The sequence below is a fragment of the Falco biarmicus genome, chromosome 12, assembly GCF_023638135.1.
Source record: "Falco biarmicus isolate bFalBia1 chromosome 12, bFalBia1.pri, whole genome shotgun sequence".
In the NCBI taxonomy this organism is placed as follows: domain Eukaryota; kingdom Metazoa; phylum Chordata; class Aves; order Falconiformes; family Falconidae; genus Falco; species Falco biarmicus.
In genome coordinates this window covers 6,975,751-7,003,242 of record NC_079299.1, presented here as the reverse complement: position 1 = coordinate 7,003,242, position 27,492 = coordinate 6,975,751, and the positions used below count along the sequence as shown (strand labels likewise).

General features: G+C 47.3%; 1 protein-coding gene across 2 annotated transcripts; it reads left to right on the top strand.

Annotated features, from left to right (window-relative positions):
- LOC130157704 (calpain-2 catalytic subunit) lies at positions 1 to 27,492 on the top strand. Of its 2 annotated transcripts, XM_056357605.1 has the most exons (21): positions 1 to 307; positions 1,164 to 1,233; positions 9,247 to 9,365; positions 9,751 to 9,884; positions 10,720 to 10,888; positions 12,888 to 12,971; positions 14,469 to 14,554; positions 15,251 to 15,325; positions 15,545 to 15,705; positions 16,031 to 16,200; positions 17,335 to 17,346; positions 18,752 to 18,963; positions 20,284 to 20,320; positions 21,171 to 21,236; positions 21,788 to 21,845; positions 22,848 to 22,912; positions 24,030 to 24,098; positions 24,689 to 24,767; positions 25,791 to 25,907; positions 26,396 to 26,454; positions 27,121 to 27,492. In XM_056357605.1, the coding sequence occupies exons 1-21, from the start codon at positions 71 to 73 to the stop codon at positions 27,142 to 27,144; spliced, it is 2,103 nt and encodes a 700-aa protein (XP_056213580.1). In that variant the 5' UTR covers positions 1 to 70; the 3' UTR covers positions 27,145 to 27,492. The 2 variants fall into 2 exon arrangements, with proteins under 2 accessions (XP_056213580.1, XP_056213581.1); XM_056357606.1 differs by lacking the exon at positions 17,335 to 17,346 and having other exon boundaries at positions 16,031 to 16,212.

Genomic DNA, 27,492 nt, shown 5'->3' with positions numbered 1-27,492 from the left:
GGCTCGGCGGGGGCGGGTGGCTCCCGGCGCGGGGGACCCGAGCAGAGCGGGCCGCGGGCGGGGCGCGGCCATGGCGGGGATGGCGGCGGCGCTGGCGAAGGAGCGGGCGGCGGCGGCGGGTGCGGGGCGGCACGGCCAGGCCGTGCCCTACCTGGGCCAGGACTTCGGGGCGCTGCGGCAGGAGTGCCTGCGGGCGGGGCGGCTCTTCCAGGACCCCTCCTTCCCCGCCGGCCCCACCGCCCTCGGCTACCGGGAGCTGGGGCCCAGCTCCTACAAGACGCAGGGTGTCGTCTGGCGCAGACCCACGGTAGGGCGGCGGCGGCCGCATCCTTCCGCCTTTTCACCCGGCTTTTCTCCCCACTTAAATGGGGTTTGATGTCGTTCTGCCGGGGGCTGTGCGTGTGCCGATTGCGCTCCCCCTGCTCCCTCCTGGCTCGCCCGGAGCCGCGTTCCTCCGGCCGACACGGGTACCGGCGGCGGGTCGGGGCGCGGCTGCTGAGTGCGGGCGGCCTCGGGCTGGGACCCGCCGTCGGAGCCCCCCCGGTGGCTGCGAGTCCCCGGTGCACCCGCGCTGTGGGGCTGGGGCTGTCCCTTGGGCTGGTGGGGTGACATGCTCCATCTGGAAGACAATCTGCAAAAAACCCATTTGTCTTTCCATCCTGAACTCTCCATACAGACAAAGCACTTGCTTTGGGTAGCACTCGGGGCTGTCACTTGGGATAACTCTTTGCCTCAGCAGAGATGAGCTGGCTGCCATGTGGAGGTTTCCTTTCCGAGCCCTGGCTCAGCCCCTGGCTACCGAAGCAGCCCTGTCTGGCCAAAGCAGCTCTGGGGTTCAGGTGGACTCTGCGGTACCTAGGCGCTTCCGAAAGACGTAGTCAGTGGCAGGGAGGTAATAGCAGCGTGGTGTGTGCACGTGTGTGAAAACACAGTGGTCCTCCTGGCACGTACTGTGAAGTGAGGTGGCTGCCCACAAGCTTTGGTCACTAGCTCACGTTCTCACCGCTCCTGGTGTGCCTGGTGCCCACACTCGTTCCTGACCTGCTCCATCTCTGTGGTGTTCATCACCGTGCTCAGTCGCTTGTTTAAATTTGCTGCCGGTGGGGCCCTGTCCCCTCTCTTACCTGTGGATATATGTAATATGAGGCTTGTTTTGTTCCCAGGAGCTGTGTTCCAGCCCCCAGTTCATAGCTGGTGGAGCCACTCGCACGGACATCTGCCAAGGGGCATTAGGTAAGGTGGAAGCAGAAAGCTGGGTTTTCCCACCACAGTTTGTACCAGGCTGTAACTCACTCAGTAAATACATCTTTTTGCATCCTACTACTTCTTTTCATATGGAATCGGACATTTCTTGCCTTTCCTTGGTGTTTGCAGTTTGGGACCCTGTGCGTTTGGCCACTGAGCGCGGCCTGGCTGTGTGCACCAAGCAGGCATGACACAGGCTGGTTTCCTGATGGCTTTTCTGATCACTGCCACTTCCTTTCATGTTCACATCCTTGTGCCTGAGAGCAGTCTGACTAATTTCTGCCTTTAACAGTCTGCTTAGAAGAGCAGTTGCATGTGAGGCAGGGCATTCCTTTCCCCAGTGGGAGAGTGTGCTGCCAAGCGGGAGGGAACCCCTGAAACCTGGAAAGATGCAGTGCAGAGAAAACAAATTACATGGAGGGATTCCCTGCTGCTCACCAACTCTCGAGGAAAACAAAACTGGGGTATGGCAGGAGGGATGGGCCGGTCTGTGAGCCCTCTGCTTTTGCCATGGCTGCCACTCGCTTTGTGCAATGACAGCCCCTTGGTCAGCCGCTCCAGAGGAGCCTTGGGAGCTCCGAGGAAGCCCCCAGGGGCCAGCGGGAAGCAAGTGGCTTAACTTGGCTGTGCATCCCGCTCTCGCAGGCTCTCTCCTGCCTTGCCTGCCAGAAGGGGTTTTAGGTGAGTGCCTCTGTGCCTGTCCTCCCAGAAGGCAGCATGGAGGCTGGTGAGGAGGACAGCTGCGGGGATGTGAGAGGAAATAAGCTGAAGTGGAAGCAGCGAGTTTCCTATTTATTCCATGACTGTGGGAAGAGGGATTTAGGCTAGACTGACAGCAGGGTTGAGGGAAAGCTCTCAGTGTAGGGAAACGTGACTAATATGTGCCGTGTGTTGTGCTTTTGCAGCAGGGTTGGCAAAGGAATGAGGTTCTGTTTGCTTTGTATCAGCATAATATTAGTCTTGTTGGGGCTTCTTGGCTTCTAGTCCTGCTGCTTTCATTTGTGTTTTCATATCTAAAAATACGGTGGATAGGGAAGCTTATTTCATGTATTTTGTGCTCATGTTTTCTTTCTGAAGTTATTTAGTGCTTTAACAACTAGATACAATTTGTATAAAAAGTCCTGACAATAAAAAATACTTAGATTGTCAGTTTAGTTCTCCTTGTGCCCCAGTATTATTTGTGGCATGGATTAGGCTCGGTTGTGTCATGGGTGGAGTTCTCGGCATGTCACCAGCTTCCATTGTGTGTTCTCTCTGCCCGATATCATGTCTCCCACGATGACTATTTTGGCATAAAGCATGTCATGGTGTTTAACACGCATGACAGACATTTTTCCTTTTTATTTATTGTGAAGCTTTACAGCTAAGAAGTTGTTCAACTTGAAATTAGAGGCATTTTGTAGAGATGCTGGCTTCTAAAGGCACTTCATTGCTTTCTGCCTTCTGCAGGCTTCCAGCTTTTCTATCGAGACCTTGTGGCAGCAAGACCACTGGAATGAAAAATTTTTAATTTCATTTTCAAGTTGTGGATTTGCTGTTCCTAATGCCAAACCTTGTTTTAAATTGTTGAAAGCATTTGTTGCCTTAATAGTCTGCAGCAGTCTGATGTTCTCATGAGGTTGAATGATATCACCAAAGGATATGAACTGATTCACAGCTGGTGGTATTTTACCTCCTGAAACAATTATTTGAATAGGAGGTTGTTAGTGTTCTTGGTTGTATTACTGTTTTTGCCATGACTGAGTACTGTGATAACTTGCCTCACTATCTTCTTGTGAATCTGGGCAGGCTTTTGGTATTGTGTGATAGTTCAGTGGTTGATTAAAAATTAGATGCTATTGATCTTTGGTCTGTATAGCTGTTGAGTTATTAAGAGCCTGTACTGAATCTCTGCTTTTTCACACAATGAGGCTAGCAGATGTGCTATACAAATGCACCTTTTTTTTTTTTTTTGCCACTGCCTCATCTGACACCAGCATTTGTATCAATACATTAGCTTAGGCTTTCATTTATTTGAACTTTGTGTGCCAACACTGATGTCCCATCACATTTTAAGATGTTACAGAGAAGATTGCACTGGAAGATGTCAGCTGCTTTCAAAACCCTGTACTTTTTATCATGTTGCTTTTTCTCACAGGAAGCTTTTGTAGTCTTATTTATCCCCGAAAAGGCTTGATCACAAAACAACAGACCTGTATCCAAGTGGAGTTTCATGGCTGTTGGTAAGCTATTCAGAACATCTTGGAGTACTGCAGGAACAGATGAGGCACCCAAAGCACGCGCACCCATCACTGCTGCAACAGGCTTCTTGGCAGGTGATGTGTAATCGAACAGCTCGGCTCATGAGCAGTCGTACAGATGTGCCTTTCAGCCCAAGAGCCTTTGGTCTGTAGGCCAGGTGCAGCCTGTAAATTTTTTTCATTGGTTTTGACCTGGGTTATAAGATACTGCCATGAATAAGAGGCATAGCTGATCATTAGTGCAGAAAATATTGTCCCCTCACCAAGGTGGCAGTTCATTAGGTTCTCCAGACATGAAAATTCTGCCCTTTGGGCTTTGGATTATCCTTTATTCTGGTTTTGTGGCTTTTTAGGAGAAACTTTTAAAGGCAAATATTTGAACTTCATTTTGCAGTATCAGATCTGAAGTCAGCGATGGTATTTGGCTCAGAAGGGTAACACATGGGATGTGGTGACTCATTACAGCTGAGGGGAGGAACCAAAGCTGCTGCTGAGAGGAAGCATATTCACCCTTAACCACCTTCTTTGGAGGGGATATCACTATGGTATCACAACACTGGGGTGTACACAGCGCAGTATCTGTCATCTGCTGTTAGGTGCAGGGGTCTCCTCCTTGCACAAAAATGTGTGGAAAAATAATGAATTGAATAGGATGAATTTAGAAAATGAGGTGCATGGCTGGCTTACCCTGGAAACCACTCTACTGTAAGTGGGTTGCCACAGCCTCATGTTTCTAACCAGAAAACTTCCTGAAGTCCCACAGTATTAATATAAATACATTCAGTAGCTGTTAATTTATAGCTATGGGTGTTTTAAAATAATGAGGTGTCTGCAATTGGCTGAATGTACATTTTTGTTTTGACCCCATACTCTTATAGGCTGTGCAGTGATCAGAGGAGCTCGCTCACAGCCCTCCAGGCACTTCACGGGGATGCTTTGCTTGTCTTTGCTCTCCAGGTTAAGGGAGGTGATCCTCCCCCTCTACTGAGGCTGCATCTGGAGTGCTGTGCCCAGTGCTGGGCTCCCCAGGTCAAGGGAGACGGGGAGCTACTGGAGAGGGTCCAGCGGGGGGCTGTGAAGATGATGAGGGGGCTGGAGCATCTCCCTGCTGAGGAAAGGCTGAGAGCGCTGGGGCTGTTCAGCCTGGAGAAGGCCGAGGGAGGTCTTATCGATGCATACAAATGTCTTCAGGGCGAGTGTCAAGGGGACGGGGCCAGGCTCTGTTCAGTGGTGCCCAGTGACAGGACAAGGGGTAACGGGCACAGACTGCAGCACAGGAGGTTCCTTCTGAATATTAGGAAGAACGTCTTTACCTTGAGGGTGGCAGAGCCCTGGGACAGGCTGCCCAGAGAGGCTGTGGGGTCTCCTGCTCTGGAGACATTCAAACCTGCCTGGATGCGACTGTGCAACTTGCTCTAGGAGAACCTGCTTCAGCAGGGGTTGGACTAGATGATCTCCAGAGGTACCTTCCAACCCTGATCATTCTGGGATTCTGTGAATGGCCAACTTTAAGCCCTTCTGGCTATTTATGCTTGATTTGCAATTACATTTTTTTATAACGTTCTTGTTTGTAGATGGAGATTGGGTAAACGCAGAGATGGATATATAGAAAGAAGTAAAACACTGATAGTAGCAAAAAGGAAGTATGGCAGGAAAAATAGTACTTGTTAATATAAATGAGCTCACAACCTGCTATATCCTCTTTTCTGGTAATGTTGTTCTGCCTATTTTTTTGTGCATTTACAAAAATTCTCCATGATTAACCTAGCCCTGCTAACACTTCTTTCAAATTCTTCATAGAAGTAACCTGTCTGTTACCTTCCCCTTGGACTTCACTATCAAAGGAAAGTCGCTGACAAGAGCCATACAAAAATACCAGTTCTTATAGTTAAGTCTATTTGGTAAAGACCCTGCTCAGGCTTATTTAGTGCAGCCTAAAACTCCAGGTATTGTCACAAGATCTGTTCTCATCCAGACTTTGAATTATCAGGTCTGCTTTTAGTAATGGCTGTTCAGAAAGGGAGAGATGATATCCTGACTGCTGAGCACTTTTAAATGTGGAGACCAAAGGGTGATGTGTCTCCTGTATATGCTGCACCTGCCTTTTAACCTCAAGAAGACCCTGCCCAGAGTTGTCCAAGTTAACATCTATGTTTGTCTGACACCAAATTCTCCTTAGAAACCAGTATAAAGTTCAGCAGAGAGATTTTGCAACAAAGTTTGCCGTTTCTTTCTCTTTATGTCTGCCTTGATGGGACAGCTAGATAGTAAAGGAAATTCTTTATATTCTGCTTATGGCCTTAGAGGTCCTCTGGGAGGAGTTTCTCCTCGTTGAACTTCAGTGCTTCTTATCTACAGAGGAAATCTGATTCAAAGGTGTATTATAGCATCGAAAGGGGTGTGCTCTTAATCTAGATGCCTAAGCAGATCTTTTGACCAAAGCTTCCTGAGCTACTGTGGTCACATTGAGTTGTTCATTTATTGTTTCTGTGCTGCTGTCTGCCTGCCCACCCAGCCCCTGCCTTGTTTCTGAAATAGAAATGCTAATATTTGTTTGGAAGAATGGTGGGACAGCTGCCATCTGAGCCAGCCAGCACTGGTTGTTCTGACACCAAATCCAAACCACAGCACTGCACCAGTTACTGAGAGGAAAGTTAACTCTATCCCAACTGAAACCAGGACATCTAGGCAAGCATGCATGTACTGGCTTTAGTCTAGCTAGGGTAGATCTGGGATGCCAGAGACTCACTTCGCCTCTGATCGGCACCTGTCTGTCTGTAGAAGCCTTACAGAGCATGGGGTGTGTGTGCTGGGGCTGTTCCGCTGTGGGTTATCAGTTATTTGGCCTTTGTGCTGACATGAGACCGGTTAGCCTATCAGTTTGTATATTTGTGGTGTCTCATGCCTCTTCCCAGTGTGCAGGGTGCTTTGAGATTGCTGTTTGTTAAAAGTTAAGAGTCTCAGTAAGGCTTGGTAACTTTTCCCAGGTGGGAATTATTGTTCCTACCGGAACAGGAACACAGTGGTGCAGCAAGGAGAATGAAGATCCCTGCTCTTTTCCTTTTTCTTTTAGGATTTTGTTGGTCTTAAACACCCAGTGGCTCCTGGGTGCTAGAAGACAAACGTTTGTGGGGTTGGCAAGGGTTATCTGCGTATGTGCAGTGCTGGGGCATTGGTGGAGAGTGCTCAGCTCCCCTGTGGTGTGTGCTGGTCCAGTGCACATGTATGTTTACATCCATCCCCTTTTCCCGCAATGTCTCTGACACAGGATATTTCTGCTGCCAAATAATAACCCACTGGTCTCTTGACCCAGAAGAGTGCTGTCACAAGCTGTGACCTCCTTTAACTCAGTAAGGCAGCAGAAGGACTTTTTTTTTTTTTTTTTTTGTCTGGGTTAATTAGTTGACTTGCAGTGTGATGACTGCCAGTGGGAGAAAAACAGGGAAGGAGTGGAGCCAATATGATACTAATTCAGACGTAGTATGATATTAATTCAGCCTGACCCCACAAAAGCCCCAGTCAAAGTGCCAGGGCTGTTCTCTAGCACGGAGTTTTGCCTTGGACTTCAAGAACCCCAACTCTTGTTCAGAAGCTACCTGTTTTGGAGACTTAATAAAAACAAGGATCCTCAGCACAGAAGGAATCTCTGGGCAGTCACTCCCAAGTGATTATCTGATGTCAGGTTTGCCTGAAGTAAAAAAAAAAAAAAAACAAAAAAAAAAAAACCCAAAGAAGAACCCACAAAAATAACTTTGCATGGTCAGGCTGTGTGTGGGAGAGCACAGATCTAAGCTGATCTGAAGCTGAAGTCCTGTTGTTGCCTTTTGACCAAAGGGTTTGTTTGCAGAGCCCTTCAGCGTCCTCCTCTGTAAGGAGAATTGCTGTGAAGGGTAACTGCTAAAGCCCTCACGTGGCTGAAGGGCAGGGGATCATACTGTTAATTGTAGAGTGGCCCATCTAAAAATGTCTCTTAGTATTCCCTGACCCCAGTCTCTTTCCCAGCAAGCACGTTTTTTGGGCTTGGTGGTGCCTTGGAAGGCACCAGAGGGTACGTGGCTCCCGGGGAAGAGGCTCCCAACGAGATGAAGGGGGCTGTAAGAAGAGTTGGTGTTTTGCAGGGTGAGATGGATGTGCTATCGCAGAGGAGGGAGGGGAACATCCTCGTTATTTCATAATCTGTCACAGAGAATGGCAGGATGACTTTCCTGTCTGAAAATCTTCTCTGACACGATAATTTCTCCATTGCAGTACAAGCAGCCAGAGGCAGAGCTGAAGGGAAAGTTCTACATTCAGTTCTTCCCCTCCAGGTTCCAAAACAGTAAAAGCATCTCAAGTTTTGAAATTATCCTGTGCTTTCACATCTTCCACCTTTCACGAAACGTGAAAAGGGCCATAGGATAAATGTCATTCACAGAGCTGCTGCTGGGGACCAGCTGCAAAGAGAAGAGTGGGGCAGCCTGCAGGTTGCCTGTGCACTGTGCATCCTGGCACTGAGCAGGATGGGTTGGTGCCAGAGAGTGGCCCTCAAGAGCTGCTGCTTTAGAGTTAACCTTCCCTGAGACTCTCCCATTTGGATCCCAGCTTCTCACCTGTGAGCTTTTGACCCTTTTCCTGTAGGACAGAGCTGGATGTATGGAGATGGCTGCTTTGCTGGCCTCTGACTTGCTAGCAGCTGCAGCTGGTTTATGTTTCTTGAACCTGCAATCCTACAGGTACTGCAGAACCATTTTGGGGATCTGCTGTGTAATCCCAACTTCTCTGTGATCACAAAGCCAGGCAACAGCAGATCTGGTTGTGGTAATGAGGAGTTTTGTGTTGGGCTGTGGGAGTCAGATCTGGCTGGCTCTTTAAATCTCTAACCACCTTGCTAATGGGCTGCAGGAGGCCCGTGGCTAAGCAGAAAGGTAACCACTCTGTTAAAGTAACACTGGTTGCTGAAAATAATTACAAAAATAGAGGTAATGTTTATGCAGTTGTGGTCTCCTCCTCCCTCTGCTTGGTAGGAGGTGGTGTGGAAAAATACTATCCAGACTGCGTGGGCCCCGAGGCTGCAGCGTGCAAGCTTGGTGTATGTTGGCTCCATCCCAGCAAGGGGAAAGAGGTGTTTGGGACTGGGGAACAGTGCCTGCCTTCAGAGCTTGCCTGACTCTCCGGCAACTAGCACCAGAGAGGAGATGTGGGACTAAACAGAGGCCTCTGGTAAGAGTCTCCAGAGATGCACAAGGTGAAAGGAGCTCCTGTTTGGTAGGAGGCTGGCTAGGGACCTTAAAGGGAGCTTGTCCATAGGATAGGTCTCTGGATGGCAAGTCAACAGGCATTTATTAAACATGGAGGGGGGAAAGGAAAACCACCTATGCTTCAGAAAACACTGGCCTTTTGAGGAGTAACTGCACCGAGTACCTGCATGTGCCCACCGGCCCTGCTCTTTGCCTTTTCCCCTTGCTGCTTCCTAACCTGTAGACACTCAATTGAATTGAGGTTTTTTTTCCAAATAGTCCCAGCATGGGTAATAACTGTCATAAAAAAGCCTGCTTTTGCTTTTTTTTATTGCTTTGGTCTTGAGAAAACACTTCCCCGGAGATGGTGGGCTTTTGTGTACACACATTTGATCTGCATTAGAGGTAAAGTGATGGGAGGGATCATCCCATCACAGCTGAAGGGGTTGGTGGTCATAATGCGCAATCTCTATGCCATACAAAATCTAAGGAATAAAGTTTGAATAATGAATGGTGTCTCCTTGTTTCTTTCTTTTTTTTTATAGGAGACTGTTGGCTCTTGGCTGCTATTGCCTCTCTTACCCTGAATGAAGAAATTCTGGCCCGTGTTGTTCCTAAAGACCAGAGCTTCCAGAATAAATATGCAGGAATTTTCCACTTCCAGGTAGGTGGAAAACAGCCTTCCCCCCCCACCCACCCCCCAGTGCTTGACCAGGGACTGGTGTGGCCGGCTATGTCTTCATATGTGATGTTTCCTGGAAAGCTTTGAGGGACCTCAAAGAGCCAGGCAGAAAAACAGACACCCAAGAAGGGTAGTGGTGGTAGAAGAAAGAGGAGCGCTAACCAAAGAGCTGGGAGCAGAGGCTGTCTTTGTGGTCCTTCCTCCATCAGCAGATCCCACTGAGGACCTGCATCCCTGAACAGGGTGGGCGAAGCTTACTGTTGAGGGGGATTGGTTTTGTTCTAGGAAATCGGTGTTAGCAGATGAAAGTCCTGGTGACCTGAGTGCACAGCACAGGGCGGTGATGAGATGTTTGTGCTCTTTCCAGTTCTGGCAGTACGGGGAGTGGGTGGATGTTGTAGTGGACGACAGGCTGCCCACCAAGAACGGGGAGCTGCTCTTCGTGCACTCGGCGGAGGGCAGTGAGTTCTGGAGCGCGCTGCTGGAGAAGGCCTACGCCAAGTGAGTCCAGGCTGGGCTTTCACACCACTCGAATCTCCCAATGCTTCTGCATCCCCATAGAATCCTCAGCTGCATGGATACCATGTGTTTAAAATGTCAGCCCAATTACTAGCCTTTACAAATTCTGGGGTATCCCACAACGGCTGCTTTAGTAAAGCTTTGCTGACAGGTGCTTAAGACAAGTAGCCAAACACATTGGCTTTGTTGCTAGCCAAGAAAAATAGGTCTTGAGTCTCATGGCAAGGCTGTTCCTAGAGTGCTGTCACCTGTCACTGGGGCCTGGGAAGCTCCATTTCATGTGCTCTGTGCACCTGTGAGGGCTTGCAACTGCAGTGCTTCAGTGTACAAAGCATGCTAGTCCACATGTCTCTGTTTAAAGTGAAGATGCTCAGATCTGAATTTCCAGTTTTGGGATGGCCATGGAGAAATTCTGCCTAACATTACTATTTTCGATTGACTTAAGAAACTGAGCTAATTTGGATCAACTGAAAATAGGACCCATAATTGTTAAAGGAATTAAAAGACTGTGGAACTAGAGAGGCAAATTGCTCGGTCTTGATATTTTTAATACTAATTTTTCTTCAGATAGTCTTCATGATTTTTGTCGTTGATAAGACTGGACCTGCAACCTGTATGCGTGATCATATAAGATTTTATGCTGGGCTTTCCAAATACAGAGGTCTAAGAAGCAGAACTGAATGGAAGGCATGTTTGTAGCTGCTGTGGTGCTGTTGAAAGCAGAAGTGCTGTGATAGCTGGCACAACTGAGTGCCTTTCTCCAAGAGGAGAATAGGGAGCCTGATGATTGTGTATGCGTGTATCCCTTTTCATGCAGGCTGAATGGATCATACGAGTCTCTTTCTGGTGGCACCACCACTGAAGGCTTTGAGGACTTCACCGGTGGAATTGCAGAATGGTATGAGCTGCAGAAGGCACCACCCAACCTCTTCAGAATCATTCAGAAGGCACTTCAGAAGGGCTCTCTCCTTGGCTGCTCCATTGACGTGAGTTAGCGGGCTTATTGCTGGACTCTTGGCTCTTGCTGTGCACGTGGGCAGTTGCGGGGTGGACCCCTGCTCCATCCTCAGGACGTGCACGCAAAGGGTGCTGATCCCCTCTGCCTATGGTTCTCTGCTCTACCTTGTGTCTGGAGAATGTGACCCAAGAGTGTGGCCCAGGCACGTGCTCTTCTGAGGGGTTAGGTTGAAATGTAGACTTCCTTAGTTTGTGTGTAAAAGCTTGTTGCCCCACTTGTGTTTCTTCCTTGAGACCTCAAGCTCGTACTGTTTCATAGGTTCATGGTAATGAATCGTACAGGGAACTCAGTATGGGTCCTGATGTACTTCTTTGTTCTCAAGAAAGCCTGTAGCTTGGCCACAGGTTGGTACGGGCTGAGTGGGTTTGGACAGAAAGCTGCTGCTGGTGGCTCCTGCGGTCAGGTGCTCAGAGGTGGCAACCGCCGTCCTTGCTGGAGCCTGTTTGTCGCACAAATTGTACCAAAACGTTCCCAAAATATCTGGGCTCTGTTCTTGAAGCAGGGAGGCTCAGACTGTTGCCAGGCCTTTAAAAGGCTTTATGAGAAACCACGTCGTCAAAAGCTGAACCTGCATAAGAAGGAAAATAGGATCTTTGGCCCTGCCTGCAAGGATTCAGCATCGCTTGTAGCTTTACTGATAGGAGTCTAAGTATCGTTATTGTGGTAATCACCCTACTCCCAAATGAGATTACATCTTAGTTATGTCTAAAGGGAAGGTAAGCTGTTTACAGGAACTCCATTCATAGTATAAATTTAAATGTTTCCTCCCATTTTTCGAGTTAAATCAGTCACAGGAGAGGGAAGCTTCACAGCAGGAAAAGTACTTGGTTAATGTCAGTGTTCGACTTCGCAGCACTTTTTTGAGGCCTGTTTTACTCGTTTGCATTTAGATAAGGATCTGACATCTGGATTTTTGCCCCAGAGTGATACAAATCTCTTGTCAGGGGTGGGGAGAAGTAAATATAGTCCCTTGTTGGTAAGCACTGATACTTTCTGTATTGTAAAGAAATCATCAGTGAGTTTAGCCTTTGAAAAAATCCTGTAAAAATCTTTCCTTCTCTTCTATGAGAGAAATGGGGACACAGAGTTTGTTTCATGGACAGTGCGCTGTGGGACAGTAATAGGGCAGGAATCCAGCCTGCTTGATCCCACCCTCTTTTTTTTTTTTTTTAAGCTTCAAATAGGCTTGTTTAAAGATTACATGCTTTCTGAAAAGGTGGGAAGGCAATGACAACCATATATTTCATGGAGAGTTAAGCATTATTACAGCAAGATGTCAAGCAGTCGCTTCCTAGCAAGAAGTGACTTTTCTCTGCAGTGTTTATGGGCCACACTGCCCGAGTATTGTAATGGCAGTGAAAAAGTGAGAGGGTGATATGCGTTCGGGTACAAATGGCATCCAAAGCGCAGCCTTTTCCCTTGCTCCCCTGCATGGCAGATCGTGGGGTGGAGGTGCTGGGGAAAGGAAGGGAAACTCCCACCCCACCGTGGAACTCAAGGGGGTGTTTTGACCTCAAAGCAAAGCACCGGGGCTTGCTGGACCTGGGTGTGATCCCTGGTGACACCTGAGCAGCCTCAGGCTGATCGCCCTCTGTGTTCCTTCCTGGTCCCTTGAGAGCATGGAGTTCATTGTGTGTATCCCCTTTGTGCAGCGTTTGGAGATGCACAAGAGGGGATGCCCCACGCCAAGTGTTTTGGAGCCAGGAGGGAGCTTTGCTCTGGTGCAGGGATTCTGGTGTGTACCCCATGCCACAAATGTGGGCCCTGGGGCTCCAGCACCACTGTGCATGCTGCCTGCCCCTCCCCTTGCTCTGTCACACAGATCCCTCTTTTTGCCTCTGTGCAACAGCTAAAGCCCCACTGCAGCCTCCCAGTGAGATTAAAGCTCCTTTGGAAGGAGAAGCTTTGCTCTGTTGAATCCCCTGCACGTGGAAAGCCATGCTCACCTGCTTTCTTTGCTCCTCCAGATCACCAGTGCGGCGGAGACGGAGGCAGTCACTTCCCAGAAGCTGGTGAAGGGACACGCATACTCAGTCACCGGGGCAGAGGAGGTAGGTGTGCCACCCCAAAGGGATGAAATGCAGCAAGCTTTGTGCGTTGTCCTTCCCGGGCTGCAGCAGCCACAAATTCATCTTCAGTGTTGCAAATTCTTGAGTATCACCCATCTTCCTGAATCAGGTTTTGAGTCTCTCCTTTCTGAAGGAATACTGACTTAGTGTGTTTTTGATAAACACAAACTTGACTTCCTGGGGGGCTGACAAAAAACAAAAGCACTTTTTTTTTTTTTTTTTTTTTTTTTTTTTTTTTTTTTTAAATCATTGCTATTTCCCAGCAAGTGGGTTGTGGGAAGGTCTGTGCAGAGGGCACACTACCCTCTGCTGGTGAGCGGGCCCTTCAACACGTTTCTGCGTAGCAGGCACCACTATACTTTAAACACATAGTAAGACGTGTGCCAAGCAAAAACAAAAATATTATTGTCCCTTAAATGCCTGCTGAGCCGTGCTTTTCAGCTTGTTCAGATGCAAAGTGCCTCTCCAAGAGTAGGTGACTGGCAAAGGTAAGACAAGTGAAAATGAAGGAAGCAGATTGTGGCATCCTTCCACGTCTGTAATGGACTTTTGGTTACTTCACCAATAATTGTGTTCACTGACGTGCTGCACTGAGGCGGACGCTACTAACAGGCAGGTTTACGTGTGTGCATTTGGTCCTCCTCTCACAGCAAAAGCAGCAAAGAGGGAGTTTGTTGACCTTAATTCACAGACAGGCATGACTTAGCCAGGATTTTCCTTTGGAGATCTGCGCAGGCTTTGTAAGGAGAGTTCATCTTGGGCACCGGGGTATCATCTCTGGACTCTGCTGCTGCTGCTCTGTGCAGTTTTCTTTGCTTCAGGCTCTGGAGGGTGTGCCAGCACCTTCCTCAAATTAGTGCTGTGTGTTCCCCATGAACACTGGGTGTTCCTGCTGAAACTCATACAGCTTTGCCTGGCCTGGCCTCAGTGTGGGCAGAGATCAGCAGATAACAGGCCAGGAGGAGAGGCTGGCACTGCTGCGCTGCAGAGCCTTCGTGTGATCAAAAGGATTGTGGCCAGAGTATCCCATCTCCTGTGACGGATATAAGGGGGGGGGGGGGGAAGTTGTTTGAATGTGAAAAGGCAGTTTATACAGAGATGATGACTTGAGAGAAACATCCCCTTGTACCCGCTCTTTGGCAGTCCTGTAGCAGCTTTACATTCCCTTTGCCTAAAATCCTGTCAGAGGTAGTTTTTTTTTTCCTAGGGGTGCAAACCAGACATTTTTGTTATCGTAAGCTTTGATTTGTGCGTGCCGTAAATCACTGGCCAAGCTTGGGTGCGTGAAGCTAATTTAAAATCAGTTTGACTTCGTGTATTTTGGACCAGGTGAGTGCATGTTTGTGTATTTATGTTGTCACACACAGCACTGAGACAGTTGCTCTGTCGTGTTCGTTAATTCCTATAGAAAAGGTGGAGGGGAGCAGAGCGCAGTGCTGAGTCCCTGGGTAATTCTCCATACACTTCTGATCCCATCAGGTCAACTTCCGAGGAACAGTGCAAAAGCTGATCAGAATCCGAAATCCCTGGGGCGAAGTGGAGTGGACTGGGAAATGGAATGACAAGTGAGTCAATGGTTTTGTGCATTGCCCGTAGGCTTTTACTGCAGGGCTTCGGTCATGTTTCTGCTGCCATCCATCTTCTCCCTACCCCAAATTCCTCTGTAAGTCACATCTGGATGTGATGTTTGCTCTCAGCTGTTTCAAAGAAGCCATCCCATCACTGTCATCTCCCACATGGATGTCGCAGTATGTGGCGCCCTTCGTGCAAGCACCTGCCTTCATGTGAGATGCAGTGATTTGGTTGGTGATTCCTAGAAAGCTCTCTGTAGTTTCTGCTTATTTAACAGCCTGGATTCAGTGGTGAGCTTCTGAAAACATACTTTCTAAAAGGGCTTTAAAAATCCATTTCTGTTGTTAGCAGTGAAAGTTGGAGTTTACTCGCTCTGTGGCTGGGCAGTATTTATTCCAAGTCTTGCTTTTTCTAAAATAAAACTCTCAGTCAAGGCATTAGCACTTTCTGAAAATAAAACTCTGCTTCTCATCCTTACCTGGAATATCTAAGAAGTAAGGTGTCTAATATCCCAGGTCTCTCTATTTTGATTTTGCTGTGGTTTGAGAGCTCTGGAGCTGCTATAAGCTAGATGTTGTGGAGTACTGCAATTGCATGGAGCTGTAAGAAAGTGAAATCTTGTGCTGGAACAGCTACATTGGGGTTTGACTTTTACCATACCCTGTAGTTCATGTGGGGTTGTCTTTCAGCTGCCCAAACTGGAGTGGTGTTGACCCTGAGGTGCGGGAGCAGCTGACCAGGAGGCATGAAGATGGGGAATTTTGGTAGGTATCGCTGGGTTTCCATTCAGGCAGAAGGGAATGTCTTCTCTGCTTTTTTCACACAGAGTAACCTCTCCCAGTACACTCTCCATGATGAGTGGGCAAACTCACCCTAAATCCCAGTGCTAAATTGCAGCTGGAGAGAGGGAGGGTAGACAAGGCGGTTGTGTAGGAAACCTGTCCATCCTAAAGAGACCTTGTCAGTGGCATTGTCTCCCACAGGATGGCCTTCAACGACTTCTTGAGGCATTACTCCCGTCTGGAGATCTGCAATCTGACTCCAGACACCCTGGCAAGCGACAGGTATAAGAAGTGGAGGCTGCTGAAGCTGGATGGGAACTGGAGGCGAGGAGCCACTGCAGGGGGCTGCAGGAATTACCCAAGTAAGAGAAACTTGAGAAACCCTTTACGAGTTCACTTGTACTTTCTCCAGGAGCTTCTTCTGAGAGCTGGTTTGGGGTGGCCTATGGAGGAGGAGTGTGTACCTGGGATATCCAGGACTGATATCCAAAAAGTGCAAGCGTTTGGGAAGTGTGGCTCCCTGGTTGGGGTCTGGTTGTGGTTGTAAGGGCTGGGGTGAGGGAGTGTTATTCCTTCTCACAGCTGATTTTGGAAGTCAGAGCCACCTCTGCCCTAGCTGACAAGTATATATCTGCACAATTGCTTTCAAAGAAACTTTTGAGCAGTTTGCATAAATCCACTTCCCAGACACTTTCTGGACAAATCCACAATATTTAATCAAGCTGGAGGAAGAAGATGAGGATCCTGATGATCCTGAGGGGGGCTGCACTTTCCTCGTTGGCCTGATTCAGAAGCACCGGCGGAGGCAGAGGAAGATGGGAGAGGACATGCACACCATCGGCTTTGCGATTTATGAGGCAAGTACCCCTGTAAATGGGGTAGGGCAGTTCTCAGACTTTCTGTCAAAGGGATTTCTATCAAAACTCAGTGGGTTTGAGTTGGACACCAGCTGCAGCAAGGAAATTTAGATGTTTAGAAAATTATCCTCCATAAAAACAGCGGTCAAGCGTAGGGGCAGGTACCCAGACAGGTGATGGAATCTGCATTCCTGCAGATATTCAGACCTAGGCTGGACAAGGTCCTGAGCAATGTCATTAACTTGGATAATGGCCTTGCTTTGAATAAGGGGTTGGACCAGATGACCTACAGAGGCCCCTTCCACATCTATAATATTCTGTGCTTCTAAATGGAGGAGCAGAAAAACTATTTAAAAAATAAACATTACAAGTGCAGAAATCCAGTCTCCCCTTCACTTGCCAGGCTGTGGTGAAAAGCAGCAGAATGAGAGCAGTGTGGTAGGGACGTGACCCTCGCTGGGACACCTGAGCTAGCTTGGGAAGTGTGAAACCAGCAGCAGAACCAGCCAAAACACCTGTAAAACTCTTTCTGTTGAACTGAAGGGTCAGAGATGTGTCTGTGGTAACTCCTGAAGCAGGATATTCTATACAGAGCTGCAAAGCAGCAGTGCTCAACTGCCAGTGAAAATAGCAGAAACCGTCTTGCCTGTGGGTTGCTCTGTAACTGTAGGCAATATATGCAAGATGTGCTTTCCCAATATCCCAGCTTTGGAAAAGCCTGACAAAGAATCTGGTCTCTGTAGGCAGGTGAGGTTTAAAGCAAAGCTAGGTCCCCTGAACCCCTAAGGAAATGGAAAACTGCATTGCTGTCTTGCTCGGCCCCTGCCTCCTCTCCTGATGGCGGAGAGGTCAGAAGGGTGGGAGGGGGAAAGAGAAGGTGGGAAGAAATAGCAAAGGAAAAGAGTCTTCACAAATGTAAACTGGGCTGCAGGGTGGAGGGGAAACCACGACCAGCCGGGCTGTGCCCTGGCTGAGCCTCGCCGGCTCCAGGATGGAGCTGAGTGCTGAGCCAGTCCCCCTCCAGTGGAGCCGCCTTTTTTCAAAAGTGTGGATATACCCGCTAATCAACAGTGAAAAGAAGTAGCCCTGGAGCTGCCATTCAACAAACATCTAACTCTCCTTTTCTCTTTGCAGGTGCCCCCAGAGGTACGTGCCATACGTGGGTGGTCAAGGTGCAGAGCTGGGGCTGAATGGCTTGTGGGAAGAAATGGTTCAGAGGATCCTCCTTCACTGCAGGACAATATTGAGTCTAAAGTTAGAGGCCAGTTATTCTGGAAGGGGCCTTGAGCCCACGTGGCATTTTCAGAGCATCTTGGGTTGGGATAAGAGCTCTCTGTGCTGCACAAACCCACCAAAGCTGCTCTTCCACGGGTCTTCTCCCAGCCCAGACCCACACCTGCTCCCCGACCCGGAGCACAGCTGCTTTTCTCAGGATTGTGCAGAGTTCCTGTTCAACACACAACTAAATAGTCCAAGGAGGTGTTTCTTTTCATTTCCCTAAGCTCTGTCTTTACTGGTTTCTCTGTCTCTACCTGCAGGTGTAGGTAATGCACACCCTGGGGAGCAGAGGGGGGGTGCCGAGCAGTGATGCCTGTGCAGCGAGAGGCAGGGCTGCAGGCACCTGCCAGCTGTTGCTCCTCAGAGGAACAGTGAGGTTGAGGTTGCTGTACCTGTGAGGGTGCATGCAAAGCAGCTGGGGCACCTCACAGCTCCCGAGGCTATGCTCAAACCAGCTGCTCTTATGTAAAATGTGGTTTTATCAGGAAAAGAAATGGTGCTACTGGTAAATTAAATTTTTAAATGTACCTTTTGAATGCCGTAGTAGTACTCTGGCAGCCACTCAGCTCTCACCTTAGTGGTCCAAAAACCTGATTTCCCCAAAAGGTGCAATTTTATCTTCCACCATGGCAGCGGGTCTGACAGGTTTTGCATTCTTAAAAAATCTGGGAGGACAGGAAAGGGGAGGTTTCTGAACCATGTAAATTCCTGATGGTTGCTTCTAGAGCTGAGATAGCCTACCTATAAGACCCTGCGCAGAGGAGTTTGTTTTGGAAGATGTTGCACTCCAAATATGCTTTTATAATGCATAATGTTTATTTTATTCTTGGAGCCCTCCATAAGCGGGCTCTCTGCTTTAAGGCAGCCTGACCTTGGAGGCAGAGCTGAGCTGCATTCTCCTGGTGGCAACAGCTCTGGGGACCAGAGGGACATGGATCATCTTGCTTTAAAGAAAAATAGTTGGTGGAAGAATTTGCCAAATGTCTGCACACGCCTATCATCATCTGCAAAACATAAGCATGACCCAAGTGATTTATTGAGGTGATCTGCAAAACACATTTGCAGCTGCAGCTCAGGAGTACTGTGGTGGGATGCACCCACCCTTCTCTCTCCTCCCTTTCACTTCTGTTGAAAGGACATCTTTGCCCCTGCCCACCCCCCCCCACCCCCCCCCCCCGTACATAACTAATTATCATATGTATTATATTTTTAATTTCTAAGGGAAAAATGTATGCAAACTGGTGGCTTTTTTTTCCCTTTTGCTTTTCTTAAGTTTTCTGGACAGACAAATATTCATCTCAGCAAAAACTTTTTCCTGACCAACAAAGCAAGAGAAAAATCAAACACCTTTATCAACCTCCGAGAAGTGCTGAACCGGTTCAAGCTCCCTGCAGGAGAATATATCATCGTGCCCTCCACCTTTGAACCCAACAAGAATGGGGATTTCTGTCTGAGAGTCTTCTCGGAAAAAAATGCAAACTCCACGTATGTAGCTGTTTTGTAACCATGTAAGAGCGGTACGGGCACATGGGCTCTGATCCCTCCCTGGTCCCTCTCTTGGGCGCGGAAGGATGGAGCAGCCCAGGCCTGGGGTACATCAGCTCCCCACAGGGAGGGGGGTGCACGGTTGTCCTGCATGGATGCGGTGGCAGCAGTTCTTGTTTGTCCCTAGTTGCTCCATGTGCAACTGAGGAAAGTTTGAATAAACTTAGCAGGAAGGAATAGTGGAATAATAATAAGAATTCATAGAATACAACAAAATATTGATACTGATGATGATGATTATTATCACCAGCCCTACCTGGGCAGATGTTTGTAGTTACTGGGTGGTGGACAGCGGGGTGCCCCAGCACAGGTTGGTCTGTGGAAAGAAGAAAGCCCCAGAGGGCAGCAGGCTGGGCTCTCTCTCCGCTTGGGAGACAAACACGTGTGTGCTTGTGGCTGTCTGGAAACACGCTGATCGCAGCAATTGATCTCACACCTTTGAGATCAGGCTGGAAAAAAATTCAAGATATTTGCTCAACCAAATGATACCTTTGATAAAATTAAAGTGAGTTTTATTGGAAGTGGCTGAAACCACACCATTAGCTGTGAAGCCATGAAAAAATTTAGACATGTCACATCTTAAAGAGCAGCTGGGCTAAAGCCTTGAGAAGGGGTGTGGGATCTTTCCTATTGAGTTCCCTAATTCAGAGCAAGCAAAAACCTTTCTACTATCCTCTAATCTTTTGTTGTGTGTTTCTGTAGTGGTGAGAAAACTGGGATGTCAGTTGTGTGAAGGCACATCCAGCTTTTGATGGGCCCTTAGCAGTGCTTACACAGTCTGTAGGTGTGATGCTCCCAGAGCAGCTGGGGGGACAGCGTGAAACACTTCTCCCACTCTGGCATGTCTGAATGACTTCAAGGCTCTCCTTTTTTACTGTTTTAAAGGAAAAAAAAGACACAAAAGAAAAAAGTGACTAGATAAAGTTTGACGTGCACCCAAGAGCCTGGTCCTGGGGTAAAGTCTGTAGGCCAGTGGCACTAAGTGACCCAAAGGGTTATGTCTGATCCAAAATCCTGTCTGTGGCTCTGCAGGACATTGCATGGTTTGTAACGTGTTTTAAAACTCTTGTTGTCATCACTAGCAAAATACTGCCTTCACTGGTGGTATGCAAGTGTCTGTGGCTGGTGAATCTGGTGACTTTTGAACACCCATTGTTATTCTCGCAATCTAAAAAAATCCCTCTTTAACTGAAACTTGAAAGAAGAGCACCAGATAAGTGACTTGTTTTGGTTTTAATATTGATTTCTTTCTCTTTCTAGGGTTATAGATGATGAAATCGAGGCCAATTTTGAAGAGGTATATCTTAACTTGAATGTTTTAAATGGAGATCATTTTGCTGTAAATCAGTGGGGTTGGGGTGCCAGTTCCCTGTGCAGGCGGTGTGTGTCCATAGGCATTGTCAAGAACTGTTGCCCCACTTTGGAAACAGATTTTTCAATATCCATAGTTGAATGTCCAGCAAATGGAAACATCATAAAGCAATAACGGAAACCTGTTGTCCTTCATCCCAAGCGGTGGTGAGCTTGGGCTTCCCGTCTAGAGAGACCAGGTGGTCTCTGCAGAGGTAACTGGAGCCGTGGGAAATTCCCTTCACTCTCCAGGAATCCAGGAGATTTTAGCCTTTAGCTTTTGGCCATGGGGTGTTTTTGGATGTGATGTTGTTTCTATAAGTAGTGGCTCACCATATGTTTAGTCTTGCTGGAGCTGGGGATGTTTTGCCTACTAATGCATCTACCCCTCTGTGTGACTTTTTTCTTTCTTTCTTTCTTTTCTTTTTTTTTTTTTTTTCAAGATAAGAACTTACAGTTTGCTTTCTTTTCTTTAAATGAAGACAGCTTGTCCAACAGTAGTAGTAGCAGCAACAGTGAAGTTCTGAATTTGATAGTAATTTCTTCAATAAAATAAAGATTTTTTAATTTTTATTTTTTTTTTAGTGAAAGCCATTGCAAAAGTTTTTAATTCTTTAGTGTTTGCAACACCAGCATTTTGAGGCACCCCTGAAAATAAAATTGATTCATATCAAAGCAAAAGTAAAACCTTCAACTTTGCCATTTAAATTGTGTTTTACTAGGGGCAAGGAAATGCATTATGTCCTTCTCGGGCGGAAAATTTCCTCCTTTCCATATTCTTTGTTTCTCTCTTCTAGACCGAGATCAGTGAAGATGACATCGAACCCAACTTTAAAAAGCTTTTTGGACAGCTAGCAGGAAGTGTGAGTATTTTTCTGTTAGCATCTTGCTGGTAACATGGGTAAGTAGGTAAGAGAGACACCTCCCCCAGGATGGAGGTTAATTCTTGTGCTGTGAGTCAGATCTCAAGCATGTGCATAATTGTGCGTGCAGAAATCTGTGTAACCATCTGCTTCCAGAACGGATTTGTGAGCGCTTCTGGCTAACAGTCTTCACTGTCTTTGAACTGCAGGCATGGCTTTTATCTCTGTGTGTAATTCTGTGTGTTGGGCAAAGCATCTGGTGCAGATGCATGGGTCCCTCTGGGAGGCAATGAGGGCTGGGCTGGGCCTTCTCCCCAGGCTGCTCTCACCTGCCCAAGGGCTCGAGCAGACCCTGGTGTGCCAGTGCCTGGGAATTGGTGGTGCTCCTGGGAATGGGAGGAGGAGAGAGTTTACCACTTGCATTTCCATCCAAGCAAAATGAATTCCAAGGGATGTTTGAACTTGGCCAACTCGTCCAAAGGAGTCAGAGGCTGCTTATGAGACGGTGTCTGCAGCTGACCGTGAAAAACTTGTTGTCATCTTTTCCGCAGGATGCAGAGATCTCCGCCTTCGAACTGCGCAACATCCTGAACAAAATCATGGCTAAACGTAAGTACCTTCCTCCAACTGGGGCTTCAGCTGGCCACCAGCAGGTTTCCAGTGTGGCTGTGAGACCACAGAGCGCACCACTGACCAGGGCAGAGTCAAAGCCCAGGGCTCTGCCCAGACCTGCAGCTTGGCTCTCCATATGGCCGCAGCCAGGTGCTATTCCTGCTTCTTCAGGGGGCTGCAGAAACACTGGGGCTGCACCCACGCTGAAGGTGTGTGCTTCACGGGACATGTGCTTTGGCAGAGTGCATATGCGTGGCTTTTATCCCAGCATCAACTACTGGGAATTGGCTGCCAGGAAGGATGGATGGATTTGATTAATGCTTGATAATAATCAAGAGGAGTTGTTGTTACTGCTTTAGTATTGAACCACTCAGGATTCAAACAGTAGCCCAGCCAATGGTCTGGGGTGTCCCTGAGGAGGAGGAGAAACTTTGAAGCTCTGGGCTTCTTTTCTGTGAAGTGATTCAGAGCTTGGCTCTGCGTTATTTTCCCTTCCATTAAACAGTCCTGGAGAAATAAGTGCTTGGAGAAAGAAGTGTCTGATTTCCAAACTGAAATCTTAACCAGGTAGCCAGGGTTGTGTCGTATGCCTGTGCGCACCAGCCAGTTAGCAATGATGTATTGCTGGTTACCAAGCTGGATTTGATCTTCCCTTGCATGAAGCTGCCTACCGCTGATCTCTGTAGGTCAGGAGTCCTCATCATCCACAAAAGTCCACCCTTGTCTTTGCAGGCGGACAGTAGGGGCAGGAAAGCCTTCTCTCTGCCCCTTGCTTCTGCAGCACACTCACAAACCAGTAACAGGGCTGTTTGCTGGGGGAAGCATCACAGCCAGCTTTCACCCTAAGCCTTTTCACCAGTTGCACAGGAAGCCACCGGCGACACGGACCCACGTAGGGCTGATGTGTGCGCGCTGCTTGTGGAGCTCAGGAGCCATATTTAGGAAGGTGCTGTGGTACGGCAGGCAATGATAAACCTGTCTTTTGCTCTTTCTTTACAGGCCAAGATATTAAATCTGATGGCTTTAGTATTGAGACATGCAAAGTAATGGTTGACCTGTTAGATGTATCCTTTAAGGCTGTTCCTAGACGTTATTCTTCTGCCTGTGCTGAAGTAGGTGAGCTGCTTCTGCAGTGGTGGGTCCATACTGATGTGCTAATGGTTCCTGAGGTGGAAAAGCTGGTTTTACCCTGGTTCTCCTGACTAAAAGTGGTAGCCCTTGCTCTCACTGCTCACTGTGGCACATGCATTCTCCCAGGCAGTGGGGAAAATCCATTATGAGACAGGACGATCTGCTTTGAAGTCTTCCCAGCTGTTGCGTGTCCCGGTTTAGCTGGGGACAAAGTGGTGTTTGTGCTGGGGAAGGCACGGGGCTCTCAGCACGGTGTGAATGGCTTGGCTGCAGAGTCTGAACGGGCACATCTGGGTGCACCTCACTGCTCTGTTACCTGGCTGGAGTTGGAAAGGGCCTTGTAAGCCTTGAGGACTTAGCAAACAGAAAATGAGGGAAACAAACACAAGAAGCAGAGGCTACACTGAATTTTAGGAGCTTTTACTTTTAAGAATAAGGGCAAAAGTACAGGATGAAGGATCAGGTCTAAGAATAGTTCAGCTTCTCCGTGCAGCGGGAGTTGAATTGCATAGTTATAAGGGAAAATTAACCAAAACAAAATGATGTTCTGCTATAATTTGATGTAAAATATGGCAGTCCGTAGGGACTCCTTAGCAGTTTTTGGGAGTGATGCCATGACCAGGTTCTTTTGTTAGCTGTTTGTGCAAGAACTTAATTTCTCCAAATAACAGGCTTGGCTGCAGCTTTTCCTGTTTATAATCCAGACTTAGGACTCATGCTTCTGCAGCTGCAGGTGTTGAACCAACTATGCAGAACAAAATGGCATCATCTCAGCTGTTTTAAGCATGCATTGAAAATACAGAGAGCTACCAAAGGAGGAGCAGAAAGAGCTTGTGAACTGATCACAGTTTAAATGAAACAATCCTCTTACCTATTTAGAAAGGCGTCTTGGACAACAGGATAAGTCCTTCAGAGAGGACTTGCATCCTTTTCATAATTGCACTATTTTTTTTAAGTATTAAGTCACAACTGCCCATGTAAGTAAACCCAGCACAGGGAGGGCAAATGCCTTTTCCTTCCCTTCAAAGAGATTCCCTTAACTCAAAGAAGAATGATGGGAGCGGTAAACTGGGGCTGAAGGAGTTCCACACCCTGTGGACAAAGATTCAGAAATACCAGGTAAGACACGACCCTTCTGGGAGAATATGCAATTAAAGGTAGAGGTGGCTGCAGGCTGATTTGCCTTGTGCAGTGTGTACAGTCACACTTCCCAAAGCAGAGACTGCAGCTCAAAGTGCATTTGTGTCCTCAGTCCCCCAGGATTTGTCCCTTGGAGGCCGGGGGTGTGACTGCTGGTCCTTCAGGTGCTGGGGCGAAGGGCTGAAGGAGGGGCTGCCTCTCCTCCTGCCTTACTCCCGGAGGGGTTTCTGTGCTGTTTTAACTCGTGTCCAAATATGTTTAGCCATTCCACTTAACAGCATGGGTCTGGTGTCAGTCTTGCCGCTCTGGTAGTGACAATGCCGTTTTGCATGGGCATTCAAGGAATCCTCTGGCGTCTTTATCTGCTCTGGCTGCTGCACTAAAACCACTTACTTTCTAAAGCCACTTTTAGATGAACTTGGAGATTAAGTACCTGGTCCTTCAGACCAACGTTGCAAATGCTCCTAAGTAAACGGCAGGCTGCATTTCAAAATGTTCTTCCTCTGACGAAAGCCAAAACGCGCTCTGAATTATTGATAGATTTTGGCTTTGGGTTTTGTGTTCTGCAGAAAATTTACAGGGAAATTGATGTGGATCGATCTGGTACCATGAATTCGTATGAGATGAGGAGAGCACTGGAAACAGCAGGTATTTATATTGGTCTGTCTCTTTTTGGGTTTATATCGGTTTCAAGCTGGGTTGATAGATGCTCACTAGCCTCCGGTATATCACTTTTAAGCTGAAAAATCCTTGTTCCGAGACCTGAAAGGCCTCTCTTTAATCTGGATGCTCAGCCTGGGCTCTTGCCTCTGTGAAGCAGTGTCTTGCCACGCAGACACACTAAAAGCATCTCAAAGGAGTGACAGATTTCCAGTTATTTTCTGTAGTGACCAACTTTTGGAGAAGCACAGGGTAACTGCAACAACCTGGTCCTCTAACAGCAGGCTGTTGTCTTTCACTCTCCCTGGGTATGTATGGGTTTGCCATAAGCCGGTAAAACCGGGATACTGTGACCTAGGGAATGGGAGTGGCTTGATTAAGGAGTGATGCTCACAAGAATGTTAAAAGAATTTTGAGTCAGTTTGCTTCTGCCACCACTGAAAAGCAAACCTGAGTTATAAGGGTGAGTGAGGCAGGTATCACAGAGCCATATGATCCCAAATTAACTTGCTGATCTTCTAGAGCCATCTTAATGAACGTCCGCGCTTGGGGTGTATGGAGCTGTCCCCTCCTGTCACGCTGCAAGACTGAGGCAGCGTTTCTTGTCCCAAAAGCTTAGATACTCTTTGGAAATAGGGACCCATTTGAAACAGAAAGCCACTGCTTCATCTCGGGTCTCAGCGGGCCGAGGCTGGCAGCTGTGTCGTCACCAGGGAAGGACCATGAGCTGGAGGAATTGGCTCCGTCCCCTGGGGAGAGGAGCGCAGGTGTGGGAGCACACGCAGCGGGAAGACCACACGTGACCTAGTCACAGCTCTAAATTGCTCCAAGTACAGAAGGTGGTGTGGGGAGTTTCCAAAATGGAGCAAAAACTCTTTTTTGAGCATTTAAGCAAAAGCAGCTAATTGAATTTCTGGCAGTGTGTAAGGTTGGAGGATTTTTTTTTTTGTTGGTTGGAGGTTTTTTGCATTTTTGTTCCTCTTCTTTTTTAAATCCTTGACATATTTGTAGGTTTCAAACTGAACTGCCAGTTACATCAAATCATTGTGGCTCGTTTTGCTGATGAAGACCTCATCATTGACTTCGATAACTTTATCCGGTGTTTGATTCGGCTGGAAACCTTGTTCAGTGAGTACACGCTTAATAACTGGACAGACTTTTGTGTTTTCAAGTCCAGGATAAGTTATTCAGGTAAGTTTGTAGTGGAGCCAAGGCAACTTCAAGGCTGAGCTGTAAGTCTGGAACCCAGTCCACAGCTTCCTCCTGCACCCAGGAATTGGCCTTTTAAGCTGCTGAACCAGAGCTAATCTTCCATGCAAACATCAAAATGTTAACTTAAAAGAAAAAGGAAAAACAGAACTCTAACCACTTACAAATTGACAAATAGTGTTAATGGTACAGACTGAACTATTGAAGCATGTTCAGTCTTGTTCTTACACACAAGTGTGCAGTGACTTCAGAGTGGCCCCTTTGGTTTGGGGTGTTGGGGTGTAGATCACTGTAGAATTTTAGATTCTGGGACTACATTCCTTTTTGATCCTGAAGCACAAGGCGGGGGAAGGCTTTGCAATTAGTTCCTATATTCATCCTTGTCCGTCATCTCTCTCCTACCACAGAAATGTTTAGAAAACTGGATACTGAGAAAACTGGAACAATAGAATTGAACCTTGTTAATGTAAGTTCACTCGGCTCTAAAGCATTTGTTTTCAACTTTTTTGGGGGGCGGGGGAAGGGGTTAACAGTAGAGACTGTCCTGCTCTGTTCTGACTGATTATGGCTGGTTATATGTATTCACGTATATGCTGGATTTATATAGCTTGTATATTTATAAGCAGACTTAACAAAAGTTATCCTTCTTTTAAAAAATGTACTTATACCACATTGCATTCTCTAACAAACAAAGCTACTTGAACCAGAAGCCACTTATCCCTTTCTGGCAGTAATTTTGGCTGATACCGTATGCAGGCTTCCTCCTAGCATTTTCTGTCAACGGGGTAGATGTAAGTGCAGGAGTGACTCTTGGCATTGACCATGCCTGCTTCTTCTGCACCATGTGTGCTCTGCAGAAAGGACTAAGTTTGGAGAAAACTGCCCTCCTAGCTGTGTTTGACTTGCTTATTGCCTGAACATAACATTTCTGGACCTAAATGAGGCATGCACAGATCATCCCAAAAGTCTTGAGACTTAGATGAGATACAAATTTAAATCACTCAGGAAAGATCCTAAAATGACTTCTGTAATTCAGCCTTTCTTCCTCATGCCAGAAATGGGAACACGCATACTTGCTACAGGTATTTTTACTAAACTTAACCATAGGCCATTTTCCTCTCTCTTGTTATAGTGGCTGTGCTTTACGGTCATTTGAGCCACTGACATCAGCTCAAGAGACCACAAAAAGAGCAAGAGGAGGTGAAGATAATCAAGCCAACATACAAGTAACATCCTAACGTGAATGTGCCTTAACTTACACATGGCAAACTTTGCACACAGTTATAAGAAGGAAAGCGTTCTATTTCAACAACAGAAAAAGCTGCAGCCTCATTTTTATGGCTCTGACTGTCTTTATCTACTACTATATATCCACTGTACAAAAGCTTTAATTTAGTATAAACCCTCGTTGCAACTTTTGAAAATACTGCTTTGCTAATATCTTTGTGTTTAAGGTGTTTTACCTGACTTCTGGAAGAAAGCTCATTAAAGCTTCAGCTATTCA